This window comes from Herpailurus yagouaroundi, unplaced genomic scaffold (assembly GCF_014898765.1).
Source record: "Herpailurus yagouaroundi ecotype Mexico unplaced genomic scaffold, PumYag 196, whole genome shotgun sequence".
NCBI lineage: Eukaryota > Metazoa > Chordata > Mammalia > Carnivora > Felidae > Herpailurus > Herpailurus yagouaroundi.
In genome coordinates, this window is record NW_024412427.1 from 31,831,466 (window position 1) to 31,848,669 (window position 17,204).

At 40.0% G+C, this 17,204-nt stretch overlaps 1 protein-coding gene across 5 annotated transcripts in view; it reads left to right on the forward strand.

Annotated features, from left to right (window-relative positions):
* The window catches only part of CFAP61 (cilia and flagella associated protein 61), a 281,759-nt gene that overhangs the window by 86,680 nt on the left and 177,875 nt on the right, over positions 1–17,204 (forward strand). For 4 of the 5 annotated variants that reach the window (XM_040447823.1, XM_040447824.1, XM_040447826.1 and 1 more), the window contains exons 10-13: positions 3,765–3,839; positions 8,386–8,564; positions 10,360–10,399; positions 13,017–13,156. In XM_040447823.1, the coding sequence (XP_040303757.1) occupies positions 3,765–3,839; positions 8,386–8,564; positions 10,360–10,399; positions 13,017–13,156 (434 nt within the window). The remainder of the gene's footprint in view (positions 1–3,764; positions 3,840–8,385; positions 8,565–10,359; positions 10,400–13,016; positions 13,157–17,204) is intronic. The other variant, XM_040447825.1, reaches the window with a different exon arrangement.

Below are 17,204 nucleotides of genomic sequence, written 5' to 3' on the forward strand. Positions count from 1 at the left end.
ATCCCAGAGCAAAGTTCAAGAATAGGTGTAGGAGTACAAAATTATCTAACACCCAACTAATCTAAGTGACTGTGTTTGGAATCCAACAAAAAATTAGCAGGCACTCAAAAAACTGGGAATATATGATGCGTAAGGTGGAGATAACTCATCCAATTGAAATTAACCCAGATATGAAGCAGATTTTAGAATTAGTGGACAAGAACGTTAAGGCAGTTATTCTAACTATCTAAGTTTCAAAGGTCATTGAGAGACATAGAAGATATAAAAAACACCCCAAATAAAACCTCTAGACATAAAAACTACAATTCATGAGATGAAAAATACACTGGATTAACCATAGATTAAACATCGCAGAAAAAAAGCTTACTAAACTTGAGATAGAAATGAGAATTAAAAAATAAAAAAGATCATTGTATCAGTAGCTAATATGTGTGCAATCAGAGTCCATAAAGAAGAAGAGAGAGCAGTTGGAACAGAAAAAAAATTTGAAGAAATGAGGACTAAACACATTCTAGATTCTATGAAAACAGTAAACCCATAGACACAAGCTCAGTAAACAGCAGGCACAAGAAATACTAAGACAACTAGACCAAAACTCATCATAATCAAATCATGGAAAACCAGTGAAAAAGAGAAAATCTTAAAAGCAAGCAGAATGGGGGGTGGGGAGACAAGTTGGGAAAAGAGGAACCAAAATAATGATTGCAGCAGATTTCTTATTGGAAACAGTGCAAGCAGGAAGACCATGCATTGCATCTTTAAAGAACTGGCAGAAAATAAACTTTCAACCTAGAATTATATGTCTATGAGTATCTTTCAAAAATAAAGGTAAAATAAAGATTTTCATCTACACACAAAAAGTGGAAAAATTCATTAACAGCAGACGCATACTACAAGAAATGTTGAAGTCCTTCAGACAGAAGAAAAATGATACCAGATGGAACTCTGGATCTACACAGAGGAATGGCTAGCCCTGGAAATGGTAACGGTAAATGTGTAAGATTTTGTTCTTCTTATTTGTATCTCTTTAAAAGATAATTGATTATTAAAAAAAAATAAAAACAACACAGTGTGGAGCTTATATAGAAAAATGTAAAAAATGAAATGTATGGCAAGACTAATACAAAGACCAAGAGGGGAGAAATGTAAATATATTATTTGAAGGCTTTTCTACCATACCTGAAGTGGTATAATATCACCTAAAGGTAGATGTGATAAGCTAAAGATGTATACCATAAACTCGAAAAAAATATTGACGTTACAAATCAAAATCAGAGAGTTATACTTAATAAGCCTACTGAAGAGAGAAAGTGGAATCATAAAAATATACAACTGGGGCACCTGGCTGACCCAGTTGGTAGTGCATGTGACTCTTGATTGCAGGGTTGTGAGTTTGAGCCCCATGTTGGATGTAGAGATTACTTAAAAATAAAATCCTTAAAAAGATATATACAACTAATACAAAGAAGGCAAAAATATGGAAAAAGGACACCTAGTAAACAAAAAGCAAGTTGGCAGACTTAAACCTAACCATATTGATAACTACATTAAATATAGTGTACATTGACTATCCCAAAGATCATATAAGGCAGAAATAGATTAGATGAAAAAGGAAGACTCGGGTTATATGCAGACTACAAAAATACAAACTACAAATACAAAGATACAATAGGTTGAGTACAAAGATACAAATACGTTTAAATTTAAAAGATACAAAAAGACACAGCATGCTAACACTAATTAAAAGACAGCAAGACAGCTAGTAGCTTTATTCACTTCAGACAAGGATTTCAGAACAGGGAATATTACCAGAAATAACAAAGATCAAAAGGACATAATAATCCTAAATATTTATGCATCTAATAGAATTTCAGAACACATGAAACAAAAATTGATAGAACTGCAAATGCAAATGAGTAAATGACCATATTTGAAGATTTCAGTATCCTTCCCTTAGTAATTGATGGAACAAGTAGAAAATCAAGAAGAATATAGATCCTAAGAACACCATCAACAAATTTGACCTAATTGACACTTAAGAACACTCTATCCCCAAAACAGCAGAATACACATTCTTCTCATGTGCACATGGAACATTTACCAAGATAGACTGTATTTTGGGCCACAAAATAAATCTCAATAAATGTAAAAGGATTTAAGTCATCTAAAGTATGTTTTCTGACAACAGAAGACATTACAAGAAGGCAAAACTCCAGATTGATAGCTCTAATGAACATCAATGGAAAAATCCTAATAAAAATTTTAGTGATTTGAATCAATATATAAAAAGATAGTATATCATGACCAAGTAGACTTTATTCTGGGAATGCAAAGTTGGTTTCACAGAAAAAAATCAGTCCATGTAACTCACCCTATAAACAAGCTAAAAAAGATAACCTATATGATTCTCTCAAAAATACAGGGAAGGCGTTTGAAAATTCAACATTGAAACTCTCAGACAATGAGGAATCAGAAAGAATTTCAATTCCCTAGACTTTATTTTTGAAAAACCTGTATGCTAACATCACACTTAATGGTAGAAGACTGAATTTTTTTACACCATGGCCAGGAACAATGGTCTGCTCCCACCACTTCTATTCAAAATTATACTGGAAGCTCAAGCCAGTGTAAAAAGATAACAAATAAAAGGCATCCAGATTGGAAAAGGAGAATTAAAACTGTTCTTTATTTGCCAATAACATAATCATCTAGAATCTACAAAACAGCTACTAGAACTAGTAAATAATTTAGCAAGTTGCATTTAAAATTAATATGCAAAGTTCAATTTTATTTCTATATAATAGTAATTGACAATCAGAAATGGAAATAAATACCATTTACAACAGTACAAATATACAAAATACTAAGAGATAAATCTGACAAGAGATGTTCAAGACCCATACACCAAAAACTACAAAACATATAGGACCTAAATAAATGGAGAGATGCCCCACGTTCCTGGTTTTGAAGACTTGATGTTGTCAAGATGTCAACTCTTCCCAAATTGACCAATGCATTCCCAGTCAAAATTTCAGAAATTTTACAGTTGAAAATTGAAATTTTCAATTGAAAAATTGATAAATGGAAAGGACCTAGAATAGCCAGAACAACTTTGGAGAAGAACAGTTGTTGGATGAATACTACAGATTTCAAGATTTACTGCATAGTTCTTGTAGTTAAGCCAGTGTGATCACAATGCCAAGGACAACAAGTAGATTAATGGGACAGAATAGAAGATCCAGAAATAGACTCAGTCTATAATTTGTAGTGACCAAAAGCAGATCATTGTTTGCCTATGGTTGGCCAAATAGCACAGGGTGGGTGGGAGGGGCATCTAGAAACACGGAAACTTTTGGGAGTGCTGTACATGTTCATTGTTTTTGTGGTGATATTTTTATGGATGCATATATAGGTTACAACTTTTCAAAAGTTATTGTCAATAAAGCATTTGAAAAAAACAGTGCAGCTTTCAAGGTACACAGAAGAACAAGAAAAACGAAGTAATAACTACCATCTACAGGGAATTCGGAGGAGCTGGCACTGAGCTGGCACCTATCTCCCTGTTCTTATTTTATCCTCATAACAACCCTGTGAGGTAGGCACTGCTCTTAGCCCCTTTTTACGGATGAGGCCTCAGAGGCTCCATGACTTTCCCAAGCTAGTAAGCCATGGATCCAGGATCTGAACCGAGGCAGCTGGTCCCAGAGCTTGGGTGCTGAACCACTGCAGGTGTTGATTAAGTGTCTTGCCTTTGTCACCTGCAGAAGGAAGTCATAGAAGAAGCCCCAGCTGAGGAGATGTCATCAACAGTCCGAAGCGGAAATGCTAGTGAACTGGAGGTAGGGCTTGCCCAGGGCCTTGCGCGCCTGCTGCTTGGCTCCCCACAAGGTTCGCTGCTCTCTGCTGAGTGTTGGTGTGCCCGTTCCTCCTCCAGGCCTCCCTGCCTCTCTCTACCAGTTCATATCTGCCACCTTCTTTAACACCTGCTCCACAAAGCCTTCCTCAATGAGCCCTTCCTCCAGGGTGATGAATCCTTTATATCCCATGTACAGCTTGGTCCTAGAAACTATACTCTCTATATTAATTATTGGCAACGATTTCAGTAAATACAGTTTTTCCTCTTCTTCCCATTGTCTAGCAAGAAAGCATTTTGGAGGGGCAACACATTTGTAGGAGTTTTCTCTAACTCTATGTGTCACCTGCCCACACACATGCTCATCCACACACCTGTATGTATTTTGTATTGTTGATATATGTATATGTGTATATATATATATATATGTATATGTAAATATACATATGTGTGTATATATACGTATATATACACGTATGTATATATGTGTGTATATATACGTATACACATACACATATATATATATACACATATATATACACACATATACATATGTGTGTGTGTATATATATATATATATATATATATATATATATATATATATATGGTTCCAGGTTCCAGGAACTGCTCCCGCCTGTTACTGATTCAGGCCAAAGGGTGGTAGCATCTTCCGCCAGCTGCCATCCCTGGGACACTTCCTCATCCTTTGTTGGTTTTCCTTCACCCTGCCCACACCTTCACCCATTGTCCTTTGTTAAACCTCCTGTGTCTACTCCATTGGAGTGAGCCCTCTGTTTCCTTCTAGAAACCTAAGGGTTCACATAGTTTGGCAGGGCTCTGTGGACCCTGCTTGGGATTTTGAATTTTTCCTAAGGAGCAGAGGAAGGCTTTGAAAGTTTTAAGTGGGAGAGTGCCATAAAATCAGATATGCTTCATTTTCCAGTGCTGAGCATAGTTGTGAGCTTTCAGTGGATTCCCCGGCATGTCTTATGGACTCATGAGTCAACCTGAGAAGTCTGGAGAGCCCTTGAAGAGGGGACAGGAAGTTGAGTCATCTCCATGGAGGTCCTGGGACACATTAACACTAATCTCAGACAGGGGAATTCTGAGAGACCGCCAGCTTTTGATACCCCTTTCTCCTCCAGATTCTGAGCAATTGGGAAGTCTACACAGAAGTCAGTTAAAGTACCATTTTATAATGGCTAAAGCTGAACTGGAGAACAAAGCTCGGACCTGTAACAAGTGGATTTCCTATTTCCCCCTCCTGAATTCAGTGTACACAGCCAGCTGGAGGCAGACTTCACCCTTGGATCAGGGTCTGCCCTCCTGGGCAAGTGTGGAAGACTGGAGAAAGCAGGTCAGGAGCAGGATGTACTGTTAGGAAGAGAGTGCACCAGGCAGGCACAGGTCCATTTTCTGAATCTCACTTTAGCGTATGCTGTGGGATCCCACCCGTATCCTTCCGGCTCTGCTCATTCCTCAGCACCCAAGGATGAGGACTTCAGGTACCTGGTCATTCTCCAGTGCTGTGCCTGCAGGCAGGTCAGAATCCTTGGGGAGCAGCCATCAGACAATGACTGAAGGCAGTTGGAGAATCAGCACCCCGGTTTCTTTGCCTTTTAGGTGGGACAGCTCTGAGGTGTGTTCTCCCGAGTCTCCCAGGGATCTCCGTGGGATGGAGTGGGACACTCTGTATTGGTGTCTTTCCCTTCCTTGCCTCACTTCCCTACTCCTCTTGCAAAATTTCCTGGCATCACTCCCCAAGTAAACTTAGCTCCGAGTTTGCTTCTGGGGAAACCCACACCATAGCACTGACTCCTCCAGCCCCAGGGAGGAAAGAGTGAGGCATACAACAGGGGGTGAGGCATGCTCTATTTCCAGGAGGGCAGCTATTCCTGCAGGGATCCAAACAAGCATGTGCAGGAGGGGACAGGATGGTCCCACTGCATTAGACATACTGGAACCTCAGAAGGCATCTGGGTCAACAAGGTAGATTGATGTCTCATGTTTATCTCCTCTCCCTTCTGGAAAAAGACACGGAAATGACTGTAAAGCAATAAGGAGACTGCAAATCCACAAAGACAACAAGAGTAGGAGAGGAGATATTGGAAGGTGAGCCCTTTCAAAATGTTTAGAATGAAGAAAATTGATGGAGGAGTTTACACTGGCTTAGCACAGCAGAGAAAGGAGAAAGTCCAGCACCACTGTGAGGGGAGGGACTGGCAGAAAGCGAGTCCCTTCTCCTCCTGTGTCCACAAAAGTCCCAGGGCCTGCGCCTTCTGGAAGGCAGAGCGAGGACCAGGCTGAAACAAGGGGTCTGACAGTCTCCTATGCAGTGTTGGGGACACTAAAGTCCTTGCAGACAGCACTTGGCTCATCAACCGTATTCAAGTGAAGCAACTAGATGACTGTTCTCTGGACAGATGAAACAGAAACAGCTCCCAATTTAGGTTCAGCCCACACCGTGTGAGACTGTGTAATGGGGAAAGACAAAATAGATGAGTAAGTGGAACTCTCCATCAAATGGAGAAACCCCTGCCCTCTCCTGCCACCATCTTCTCCAAATACTGGAAGCCAGGTCTTTGTATTAGTTTTGTTGTTGTTGTTGTTGTTGTTGTTTTATCACTATTGTAACAAATTACCACAAACTTAGTGTCTTAAAACAACATAAATTTATTATTTTACAGTTCTGGAGGTCAGAAACCCCAAACTGGTCTTACTGTGCTAAGATCCAGGTTCAGGCAGGACTCTGTTCCTTCTGGAGGCTCTAGGAAAGAAACCATTCCCGTGCCTTTTCCAGCGTCTGGAAGCCATGTGCATTCCTTGGCATGTGGCGCCTTCCTCTATCTTCAAAGCTGGTAGTGTAGCATCTTTCAGTCTCTGACTCTGACTCTCCGGCCTCTATTTTATGAGGACCCTTCTGATTATATTGGGCCTACCCAGATAATCCAAGAATCTCCTTGCTCAAAATCCTTCACTCAGTGACCTCTGCATAGTCTCTTTTGCCCTGTGAAGTAACATTCTCAGGCTCTGGGGTTTGGGGAGCCACTCTTCTGCCTATCACAGTTTCTCATGCAAGAGATTGGAGAACTTAATTCCTCCCCAAACCTGACAGCCCCAAGGAAAAGGCCTCCTGGTAATGTTCCTGGAGGTGGCTACCCCATAAAATGCCAGGTCTGTGTCTGATCACCCCATGAAGTGCCCCAGTTAGCCAATGGCTGTTGAGTTTTGCTACCTACATAGCACTGTTTATTTTACGGAGCTAGAAATGTACTCCAGTGATAAAAAGGCATGACCATGAACAAAGAAGGGGTTGAAAAGACCAGAACTTAGGAAACAAGAGCTGGAAAACAAGAAGGCAGGTGGGGCAGCAGACAGATAGAACAAGGCTCAATCGGGGTGGCAGGTAGGGGGGCGGGGGAGAAGAAATGAAGTTATAGATTATTTCAAATGCCTGGTTGTTTAGAAAATAATACTGACAAACACTTAGCAAATCTGATACAGTGTGTGAAAAAAATAGAAAACTAAGTGAATTAAAGCAAAGTACACAAATAACAAGTCCTGTTATACATCTTTGCTCAAAAGCAACCATGATATCTACATAATCATAACAATGTAAGTACTTACTGATTGAGCCCTGAATTGTGCTCTAATTATATTGAGACACAAGGAGATAGGATATGGGGAAGAGGGTGGCGCAAGGTTACATCTACCTACCACATCAGTGTCCAGTAGGGAGTTTCAAAAACTGAGGAATTAAGAAAGTGCATTTAACACACATTCAGAAACATGGGGGTAAATGCCAAAGAAATGAGAAAGTTGAAAGGGCTACCCAATGGGAAGAGCAATGGGAAGGACAGGGGACTCCTGATTTTCATTATAGGTTTTTAGTGCTGATATTATGTTAATGTTTAATGTATTACTTTGATTTAAAAGAACTCCAAGAAGGCTCTCAGAATGAATCATTTTCCTCTAACTGTACTATAACATCTTCTTGGGTGCCCCTAAAAACAAAGCTGGAAGGTCCAATGCTAACTTTCTGGGTGGGTCCCAGCAAGGGGCTGGGCTCCACCTCATCATGAAACCACCCAAAGAGTCCGCAGATCCAAAGTTCTTGTAGCACAAAATCACAGTGAAAACACTTCGGTGGACAGAGGTATTTTGCTTGTGGAATTAATATATATATATATATATATATGTATATATATATATATATATATATATTACTACCACACTCTAACTTCTAGCCAGTGTTGTAGTTAAAATACAGATCCTATATGAAAGACCAATGGAAACCATTCGTTTTCTGATCTTCATATGAGGACTTCTTTAAATCCCTTTATAAATCTTGAACATCTCGTTGAGAACATTTCCTTAAAACTAGGCCTGGCTCAGGATGATTCGATTCAGGTGAGATTGTCACATTTGTCCTAGGGAGATGGTATAATGTAGAGATGATGCAACCACTAGCCCATTAAATTTCAGAAAATGAATAGGATTCCTACTTGGTTCCTCCTGTCTCCTTGCTCTAGGACACAGAAAAATTCAGTCAGCAGTCCAGTGTGGGTGACACAGATTACTGCATCAGCAATTTGAGCTTGGGATCCCTTTCGCTGCGTGAGGAGAGCAGCTCCTTCCGCCCCATCTACAAGGGAGCCTCAGATGCTTTTTGTATTCAGCTCTTTTGTATTGAGGAGAAGTATGAAGCAAGGCAAGTACCAATCCCAGGTTGTCTATTATGGTAAGACTTCTTACAGCATTGGTGGCCTCACATTTTACTCTTGTGGAGCCCATCATCTCCAAACCTGGCCTCACATTCTAATTTCCTGGGGATTTTTTTGTTTGTTTGTTTTTTGTTTGTTTTTTTTGTTTGTTTTTTTAAGCACAGGTTTCTGGGCTCTATTTCCAGAGATTTCAGTCCCTAAAATTTGGGTAAGGGCTACAGAACTGGGCCAAATCTACAGTGCAGATTTTGGCTCACCTGTGTAAGAGGAAAATCTTCATTTATGTAACTGTATGCTACCCTCCATTCTCTAATGTTTGCATTTTGAAGGGGGCTTTAGATTTAGGTTGCTGCTTGTCTGGAGTCTTTTGGTTGCACATAACAGAAAATCCAACCCAAACTGGATTTTTAAAAAATGGGATAATTGCCTTATATAACAAAGGATAAGTCCAGTGATAGGATTCACTTTTCAATGTGGCTTGATCCCAGATAACCCTGTCACATACGAAGTTTCTCTCTCTACCTCCTAACTCGTTCCCTGCTGCTGGTCCCCATTCTCAGAGGACTGTCCCTACCTGGGGCCAAAAGAATGGACAGTGGGCTCAGGCTATGTGCCCAAAGCTAGTGAGGGGGACATTTTGGTTTGAGCCTGGCTTCCTAGTGACAACCCCATCGGGCCTGATCGGACTGTGTGCTCATTCAAGCTGATGGATGGGGCCAGGCCAGGATATGATGGTAGCTTACTCCCTGGCCTCAGGCTCCCCACCCCAAATTTGGGGCTGGCGCCTTACCCAAATGTAATCTGAGAGGGGGATTAGTGAACAACAATCCAGGGCAGCTGCTAGGAGGAGGAGGCATGGTGGCAGACAAAGTCGGGGTACCCACCAGACCACTCAGCCACCCGACTTCCTGTCCCCATGTGTTCAGTGCTTGCTGCCACCTGTAGTCTGGAAGTGGACCTCTGTCCTTGGTGCTAGATTCCACATCTTCTTTAGAATCCCCACCTACCCCACCATTTTATCCACAGAACAATCTTGAAGAGGAAAAGATTGGCCCATTCTTATAGACTGGAAAGTTCTGGAGTATCCTTTAGATGACCAAGAGTGTTGCTGGACATTTCCTTTTTAGAAGATGTATTGAAACACATTCCCAGTCTCCCAGCCTCACTTAGAACCATGTTTTACTTGTACTTTTTTTCCTCTTAAGTTTTCAATTTCTTTGGAAATCTTGGGAGTTGAAAGGGGAAATCTTTTTTTTTATATTGAAGACATCTAAAAAGCCTATAAACCCTTCTAGAGTTGTGTATATTTATTTTTCCCTGTGCATTCAGGTATGAGTGTGCTTAAATGAGGCTTTTGAATTTTCAAACAGAAATTCAGTGACCCATTATGGTTTGCCTGTGACTATAGCTCTGCAGCTGGTCAGAAAATCTTTTACATGTAAAAGAGAGAAAGATCAGAGTTGCTTGTAATATACCCATGTCTCCCCCACAGCTCTAACAAAAAGGAAGGGAGGGATTATAGTCACAGAATGACTATGTTGCTTTTTGCATGCGCAGATTATTAGTTACTATAATAATGTCTTTAGTTCTAGAAAAAGACTTTGTTACTGACATCTGAAGCTTATGACTTTCTGCAGCTGATTAATGTTCAGTCAGACACAAGTTCTAACTGGTGGTTGGCTATCACTGCCTGACAGGAAGAGAACCATAAATCTCCTTAAATATACACTGATGCTGCACCTGCTTGCAGGTCAGTGACCGTGCTTACTGTTTTGTTTATAGGTCACTGGACTTTATGAATTTTGTCTTCAGTCTTTTCCCTGTAAGTACATACTGAATTTTGAGTAATATAATTGGTTCTGTAAGCTGGAGAAGTTATAAAAAAAATAAAATGCCATATTCACTGTCCAAACATTTACACTGCTGTGAATGTTGAGGTTTGAACTGCTTCTGTGTTCTGAAAATAAGGTTGAATGACATATCATGAACTCTTAAAAATAGAAAATATTGTCATTGCTGTTTTAATAGTTTCAAGGTACATTTTTTTAGAGATAGAATCAAATCATTAATAGAATGCAGGTAGTACATGACAATGTCAGAAATTACACTAATGTGGATTGGAGTGCTGTATCACTTTATAGCTTACATTGGCTCAAAGAATTCTGAAACCATTACATTGCTTTTCTGAGAGTAGGTAAGCAGGAACTTGTGGTTGATTTCCTGGTTGGCATTGCCTGACACAGTGCCTGACACATGGGAGGCGCTCAACCCACTACAACACATTTGGCGAATGAGTGCCAGGCAAACAGGCCAGTGCAAACAAGACACTCTACTCCTGTCCTCTTCCTCCATTTTTGTTTCATTGTTTTCAAGGGATGGAGATTCTGATCAACTTCTTATCACTTTATCGGGGGAAGAAAGTGGGGATGGAAGACAATTGAGGAACAACTTGGATTTTTATAAAGACTTTTTCCGTGGCCCACCTATCAGTTAAGTCAAGTCAATAACTAGACTTCTTCAGTTGGCTAATTACAAGGAAAACATCTATTGTTTTATTTTTCCTTGATACCCTTTCCACTGAGGCAAGAAACCAATATGGTTTAATGAGGTTTCCTGAAACTTATGTGATCATAGATTGTATTTCCTCATTTTGTTAATATAATGCAGCCTTGCAATAATGTTCTGCATCATAATTTTTTTTGGATTAATTTTAAGGTATTTTGAAGCTCATAAAGCAATATAGATACCCTAAGGTAAGATTTTACAAAGCCAGTTTCCCTTAGGGATGCCTCAAAGTAATTTCCCTAAATTTAAATTCACTCCTGTTTTGAAATCCCTGTGAAGGCAGATCTTCAGCATTACAAAAGCAATGCCACCTGTAGAAAGTCAAAAGACACTTTTACTGTTTAATTCTACTTTATTTCAGGGAATGAGGAGAGAGGAACAAAATACTTTTATTATTCACCCTTAAATCCTTCAAATCTAAGTCAAAGCAATTCATTACAGTGTCCTCCTCCCAGAGGAAGCCCACTGGGACTAGGTACCCATTTCTTATTTTCAGCTTGAGTATTTTAACAACTTGACTTCCAAGTTCCCCAAAAGGAACTGCGTTATTTTGCTAGAAAGAAGGAAGATAAGGTCAAACAACAATTCACTCCTTCAGTTTGCACAAATATCCCCAGGGTTTTGGATTAACACAAGTAATGCCTTCACAGGGTTCAGGAGGAGGGGAGATCCCAGAGGGACAAATTAGCTCTGGGAAGAGCAGGCTGCTCCTGCAGGCACCTGGCAGAGGGTCAATCAGGATGTATGGAACATAGATAGTGTGGGACAGCAATGTCCGAAAGGCCACAGATTCGAGCCACATAATGAATTCTAAATATCCTAGCAGCCACATTTAAAAGAAAAGTAAAAAAGACACAGGTGAAATCAATTTTAATAATATACTTTAACTGAATATGTCCAAATTTAATCATTTAAACATGTAATCAGTATGAAACATTATTAATGAGATCTGTTACATTTTTTTCCCAGTGTTTGAAATCCAATATGTATTTTACACCTGTAGCACTCTATATTTTCATCAGAAATACTTGATTTGCCTTTAGATTTCATAAAACTTACAGTTGAATACATAGATTCCTATACCCAAGTTGTTCCAACATACATAAAACTTCTCCAGTAACTGAATTGAGTATCAGTTTCAAATTTAAATGTAAATTAACTTAAATGAAATAAAATTAAAAATTCAGCTCCCCAGTCACACTAGCCACATTCCAAATGCTTAGTGGCCAGACACAGCTGCTGGTTACCCTATTGGGCAGTGCAGATCTCAGAGGTCAGCGGTAGGTGTCAGGACATGTGGACCCTCCTATGCCTGCTAACTAAACCCACTTCCCAGGTGAAACATGTCTTCCTTAGATCTGTTCACCTCAGTGGGATCATGTCATGATAAAATACAGACATCCATTAATGTGTAACCACAGGATTTTAGAGAAGAAAAGCCTGGAGTACCACCACCCTCTTATCTCAGAGGAGGGGACCACAGCTGGTGCAGTGTCACTTAGTAAGCATAGGGCCTTTGCTATGACACAGTGATTTACTTCTGGATGCAAGTGAATTTGCAAACACAAATGACCTTACTTTAAAAACCTACTTCCATCAAAGACCTATAATGAAATGTGAGCAATGGGTCCCATTGCTCACAATATTCATTTATTTAGGTTGGCCAGACTCTCAGAGATTTTTCTCTGTGTTCTTACAGTTCCTCATCTTCTTGAACTTATGATTACTTTCCAAATTATAGGAAAGTTGAACTTGAATACTCTGTCCTTTATACATTTTGCTCCTTTTTTCTGTAGTGTTTTGCAGCAGGAATTTGTTCAGTGATAAATGGGTTCTAATTCTGTTCCTGTGTGCCTGGTTGCCAATCATGTTAGGACAAGAACTTCTGCATCATCTCTCTGCCGCACCTCACCCCTGAGTTTGTCCTCATCCAGAACTTCGTGAAGATTGTCCCCTTCAACAACTGCACCCTGGAGCAGGATCTCTATGTCTTCCATCGGGCTGGATTGCTCAAGTAGGTGGACATATGTTTGGCCAAAAGACAATCTATGAAATTAAGAAAAGAGAATGGAGCAAGGAGCTTGCTACCATTTTAACTTGTCTCACTAGTGGTGGGCTTGATCAGTGATTTTAACCAATACATTTAGGGAAGAAGTTATATTGAGAAGTTACTTGTCCAGTCAGATATTAAAACATAATATAACTCCACAACAATGAAAACAATGCCAGTAGAACAGTGTAACACAAGAAGGGAGTTCCAGTACATACTCCCAATATAGAAAGAATGAAGTGTGTGTGTATAAAGGTATGTATAAATGTACATATATGATACATGATAAAATTTGTGTCATAACACCAGGAAAAGGAAGAATGATTGTAAATGGTGGGACAAAATAAAGACAGAAGCGTTTCTCATATTCTGCAGTAAAAGAGATTCCCAGATGATTGAAGAGTTAAATGTGAATATTGAAAATAAAAAAATTAGAAAATGTGTAAGTGTTCTCTGCCAGATTCTGAGACTACAATGGCGAAAGACATACAGATGTATTTCCTCTCCTTTCAAAGCTTATAAACGTTCATACAGAATTGTAAAGCTGTAGCTGTGAAGGGCATACCAGCAGCAATGGGCATGTGGTGCTGTGAACAGGTATCACTGGGACATTCAGCCCAGGCAGGGAGAAACTTCCTCAGGAAGAACACTGAGTGATAGACAAGGAGTGTCAGTGAAGATTGATCTTCAGTAAAGACACAGTGAAGACCAATTGTGTCTCAGGATGGGGAAGGTCTTTTTAGAGCATGGAAAAAAATATTAAGATTTTTTTCTTTTACTATCTAAAGTTTCTGAAACACCTTAATTTAAGTAAAATGCAACTGAGTAACAGAGAGATATTTTAACAAATATGGCAGACAGAAGATTGGTATGTTTACTATATAAAGAGCTTTAATAAATCAGTAAAAGACCATCTGATACCAAAGTAAAAAAAACTGAGAAAAGAAAAAAAGGCCGACTATTTGCATATGAAAAAACAAACAAACAAAAATCAATAGATATTTTAAAATCTTCAAACTTATCATTCATGGGGGAAAAGAAACTAAAACAAGAATGAGACATTGTTTTTGATCAGTTGGCAAGATGTGAAATAGAGAAATGTTCAGTTCTAATGAGACCTATGTAGCAGTAGTCTGAATGTAATTGGCATGAAATTTCAAAGGGCAATTGGCCAGAATGCTACAGTAGTTCATATCCTTCAATCCTTTAATTCCACTCCTAGAAATATATCCTAAAAACTGGTTGCAGAGGTGCAAATAGAAATTTATGTATAAGGATTAAAGATACTGGAAATACTCTAAATGTCTGATAGTAAGAGAATGTCTAAATACTTTATGATAACTATGTGAAAGAATTATAACTCTTGTTTGCAATTCATTAAATAATGATTGGAAAGGGGCACCTGGGTGGCTCAGTTGGTTGAGCATCTGATTCTTGATTTCAGCTCAGGTCATGATCCCAGGGTAGTGGGATTGAGCCCTGCATCAGGTTCTGCACCGAGTGTGGAGCCTGCTTACAATTCTCTCTCTCCTGGCACCTGGGTGGCTCAGTTGGTTAAGCATCTGACTGCCGCTCAGGTCATGATCTCACGGTTTGTGGGTTTGAGCTCTGCATCAGGCTCTTTGCTGTCAGCGCAGAGCCCGCTTCAGATCCAGATCCTCTCTGTCTACCTCTCTCTCTGCCCCTCCCCTGTTCTCTCTCAAAAATAATAAATAAACATTTAAAAAAAGTTTTAAAAAAGATTCTCTCTCTCCCTCGGCCCCTCTCCCCTATTCACACACACTCTCTCTTCCTCTGTCTTTAAAAAAAAAAAAAAAAAAAAAAAGATTGGAAAATGCTCAGAATGTAATGCTAGGCTCATACCAATATATAAAACAGCATTTAAATATGACCTAAATTGGGGCGCCTGGGTGGCACAGTCGGTTAAGCGTCCGACTTCAGCCAGGTCACGATCTCGCGGTCCGTGAGTTCGAGCCCCGCGTCAGGCTCTGGGTTGATGGCTCAGAGCCTGGAGCCTGTTTCCGATTCTGTGTCTCCCTCTCTCTCTGCCCCTCCCCCGTTCATGCTCTGTCTCTCTCTGTCGCAAAAATAAATAAACGTTGAAAAAAAAATTTAAAAAAATAAATATGACCTAAACTTCTAAAGAAGGAAAAAACATATGAATAAAATAAAGTAAAAGGAGACATGCAGATATGATGGGGGCTGTGCCGCCCAGACCCTTCTTGTTCAGGACTAAAGAACTCATTTTTTGACTGTGGGATGTGTGAGTACCACCAGCTGGAAGCTGGGTCTCCCTTGAAAGAGATTACCCTGGACTGAAGAGAAGGGCTTTGCCTAAAGTCTGCCCCTCCCAAGGCAGTCTGCATCCAGCTACTAGTCTTGTGTGTGGATAGGGGAGGAGAAGCAATTTAAAAGGCCAGCAGCTCTCTATCTCAAGGAGAGGCAACTCTAAAGGGTCTTCCCAGGGTCAGAACTCCCCATGGAATCAGCTGGGTGTTTGTTGTGACCCTATTGCTTGCAGCTTAACTTCTCCCTCTGCCCTGTCCTGCTTCTGTCACTGCTCATGGGGGTGGAGGGTCCCAAGAGCTCACCCTAACAAACGCCAGCAGGTAGAGCTCTGTGTGAGGCTGCCTCCCAGGGAACCTGGCCTACAACTCTAGAGGTGGTCAGTGTTTGCCCTGGGTGGTAGGAGGAGCATCAGGGATGATTTGTAATTCCCTTCTTTACATTGCCTAAAATTTGGAATTCTTCTACACCCAGCTTGAGTAGTGGCTAGACTTCATTTGCTGGCAAGTAGTAGAAACCCATCTAATTGGCTTAAGTAACTGGAGAATCTATTACTACGCAGAGTGAAGTGAAGGATCGTGGGGATGCTGGTTTCATACAGGGTTTAGTCTGTATTAATCTGTCTCTTTCAGGTTGACCTTTCTCAGACCATTGCTTCCCCTGTGGTTACAGGATGGGTGAGGTAGTTTTCGACCTTATATCACTTTAAGTCCAATGGGAAGAGTGGTAGTTATCCTTCTTTTCGAAAGCCCTATCACAGAAATCTATTTGCATCTCATTGGCTCAGATTGTGTCCTGTGCAGACCCATCACTGGGCCAGAGGCTGCTCGTTGGCATTACTTAGGGATGTTCTGGAAGCTCAAGGGTTGGAGGGGTGCATTGTCAGACACAAATCTGGGGGCATCACTGAAGAAATGGGCAGTTGAGCTGTTCCCCACAGCTGTGTTTCAGGACAGGACCATCTCAATCAATAGAAAGTAAATGGTATATGTGTGATAGGAATAATATCAATACCTTGCACTTTCTATAATTTACCTTTCTCAAGCTGTCTTATACATGTAGTCTTATTCTTACAAGATATTACAGAGTTCATCAAACTGTGCATTTAAAATGGGTGCATTTTACAGAATGTAAGTGAGACCTCAGTAAAGTTGCTGCAAAATCTGTGATAAAGGTCATGGAGGAGTAGTTTCAGAGAGCTTTCTCCGTAATTGATATATTAACCTTTTAAGTGAAACTTTGAGAAACATCCTAAATGATCACTGTATTTGGGGGCTGGCTAAATGAATTTTGGCATATTCATTCAGCACATTACTATGCAGATTTGAGGAAATAAAAACAGATTTCTATATCCTATATGGAATGATGTCTGGGATGGTGAGAAAAGTGTGCAGCCGAACAGTAATAGTAGTAGTAATAAAATGTTGTATAGTTGGGATCACACAGTATGCAGCCTTTGCAGATTGGCCTTTTTCACTAGTGATACACATTTTAAAGTTCCTCCGTGGCTTGATAGTTCATTTCTTTTTAGTGCTGAATAATATTCCATTGTCTGGGTGTACCATAGTTTATCCATGTACTTACTGAAGTACATCTTGATTACTTTTAAGTTTGGGAAGTTATGAATAAAGCTGCTATAAATATTCGTGTGCAGGTTTTTGTGTGGATGTACGTTTTCAGCTCATTCGAGTAAATGCCAAGGAGCACAAGTTTGGGTTGTGTGGTA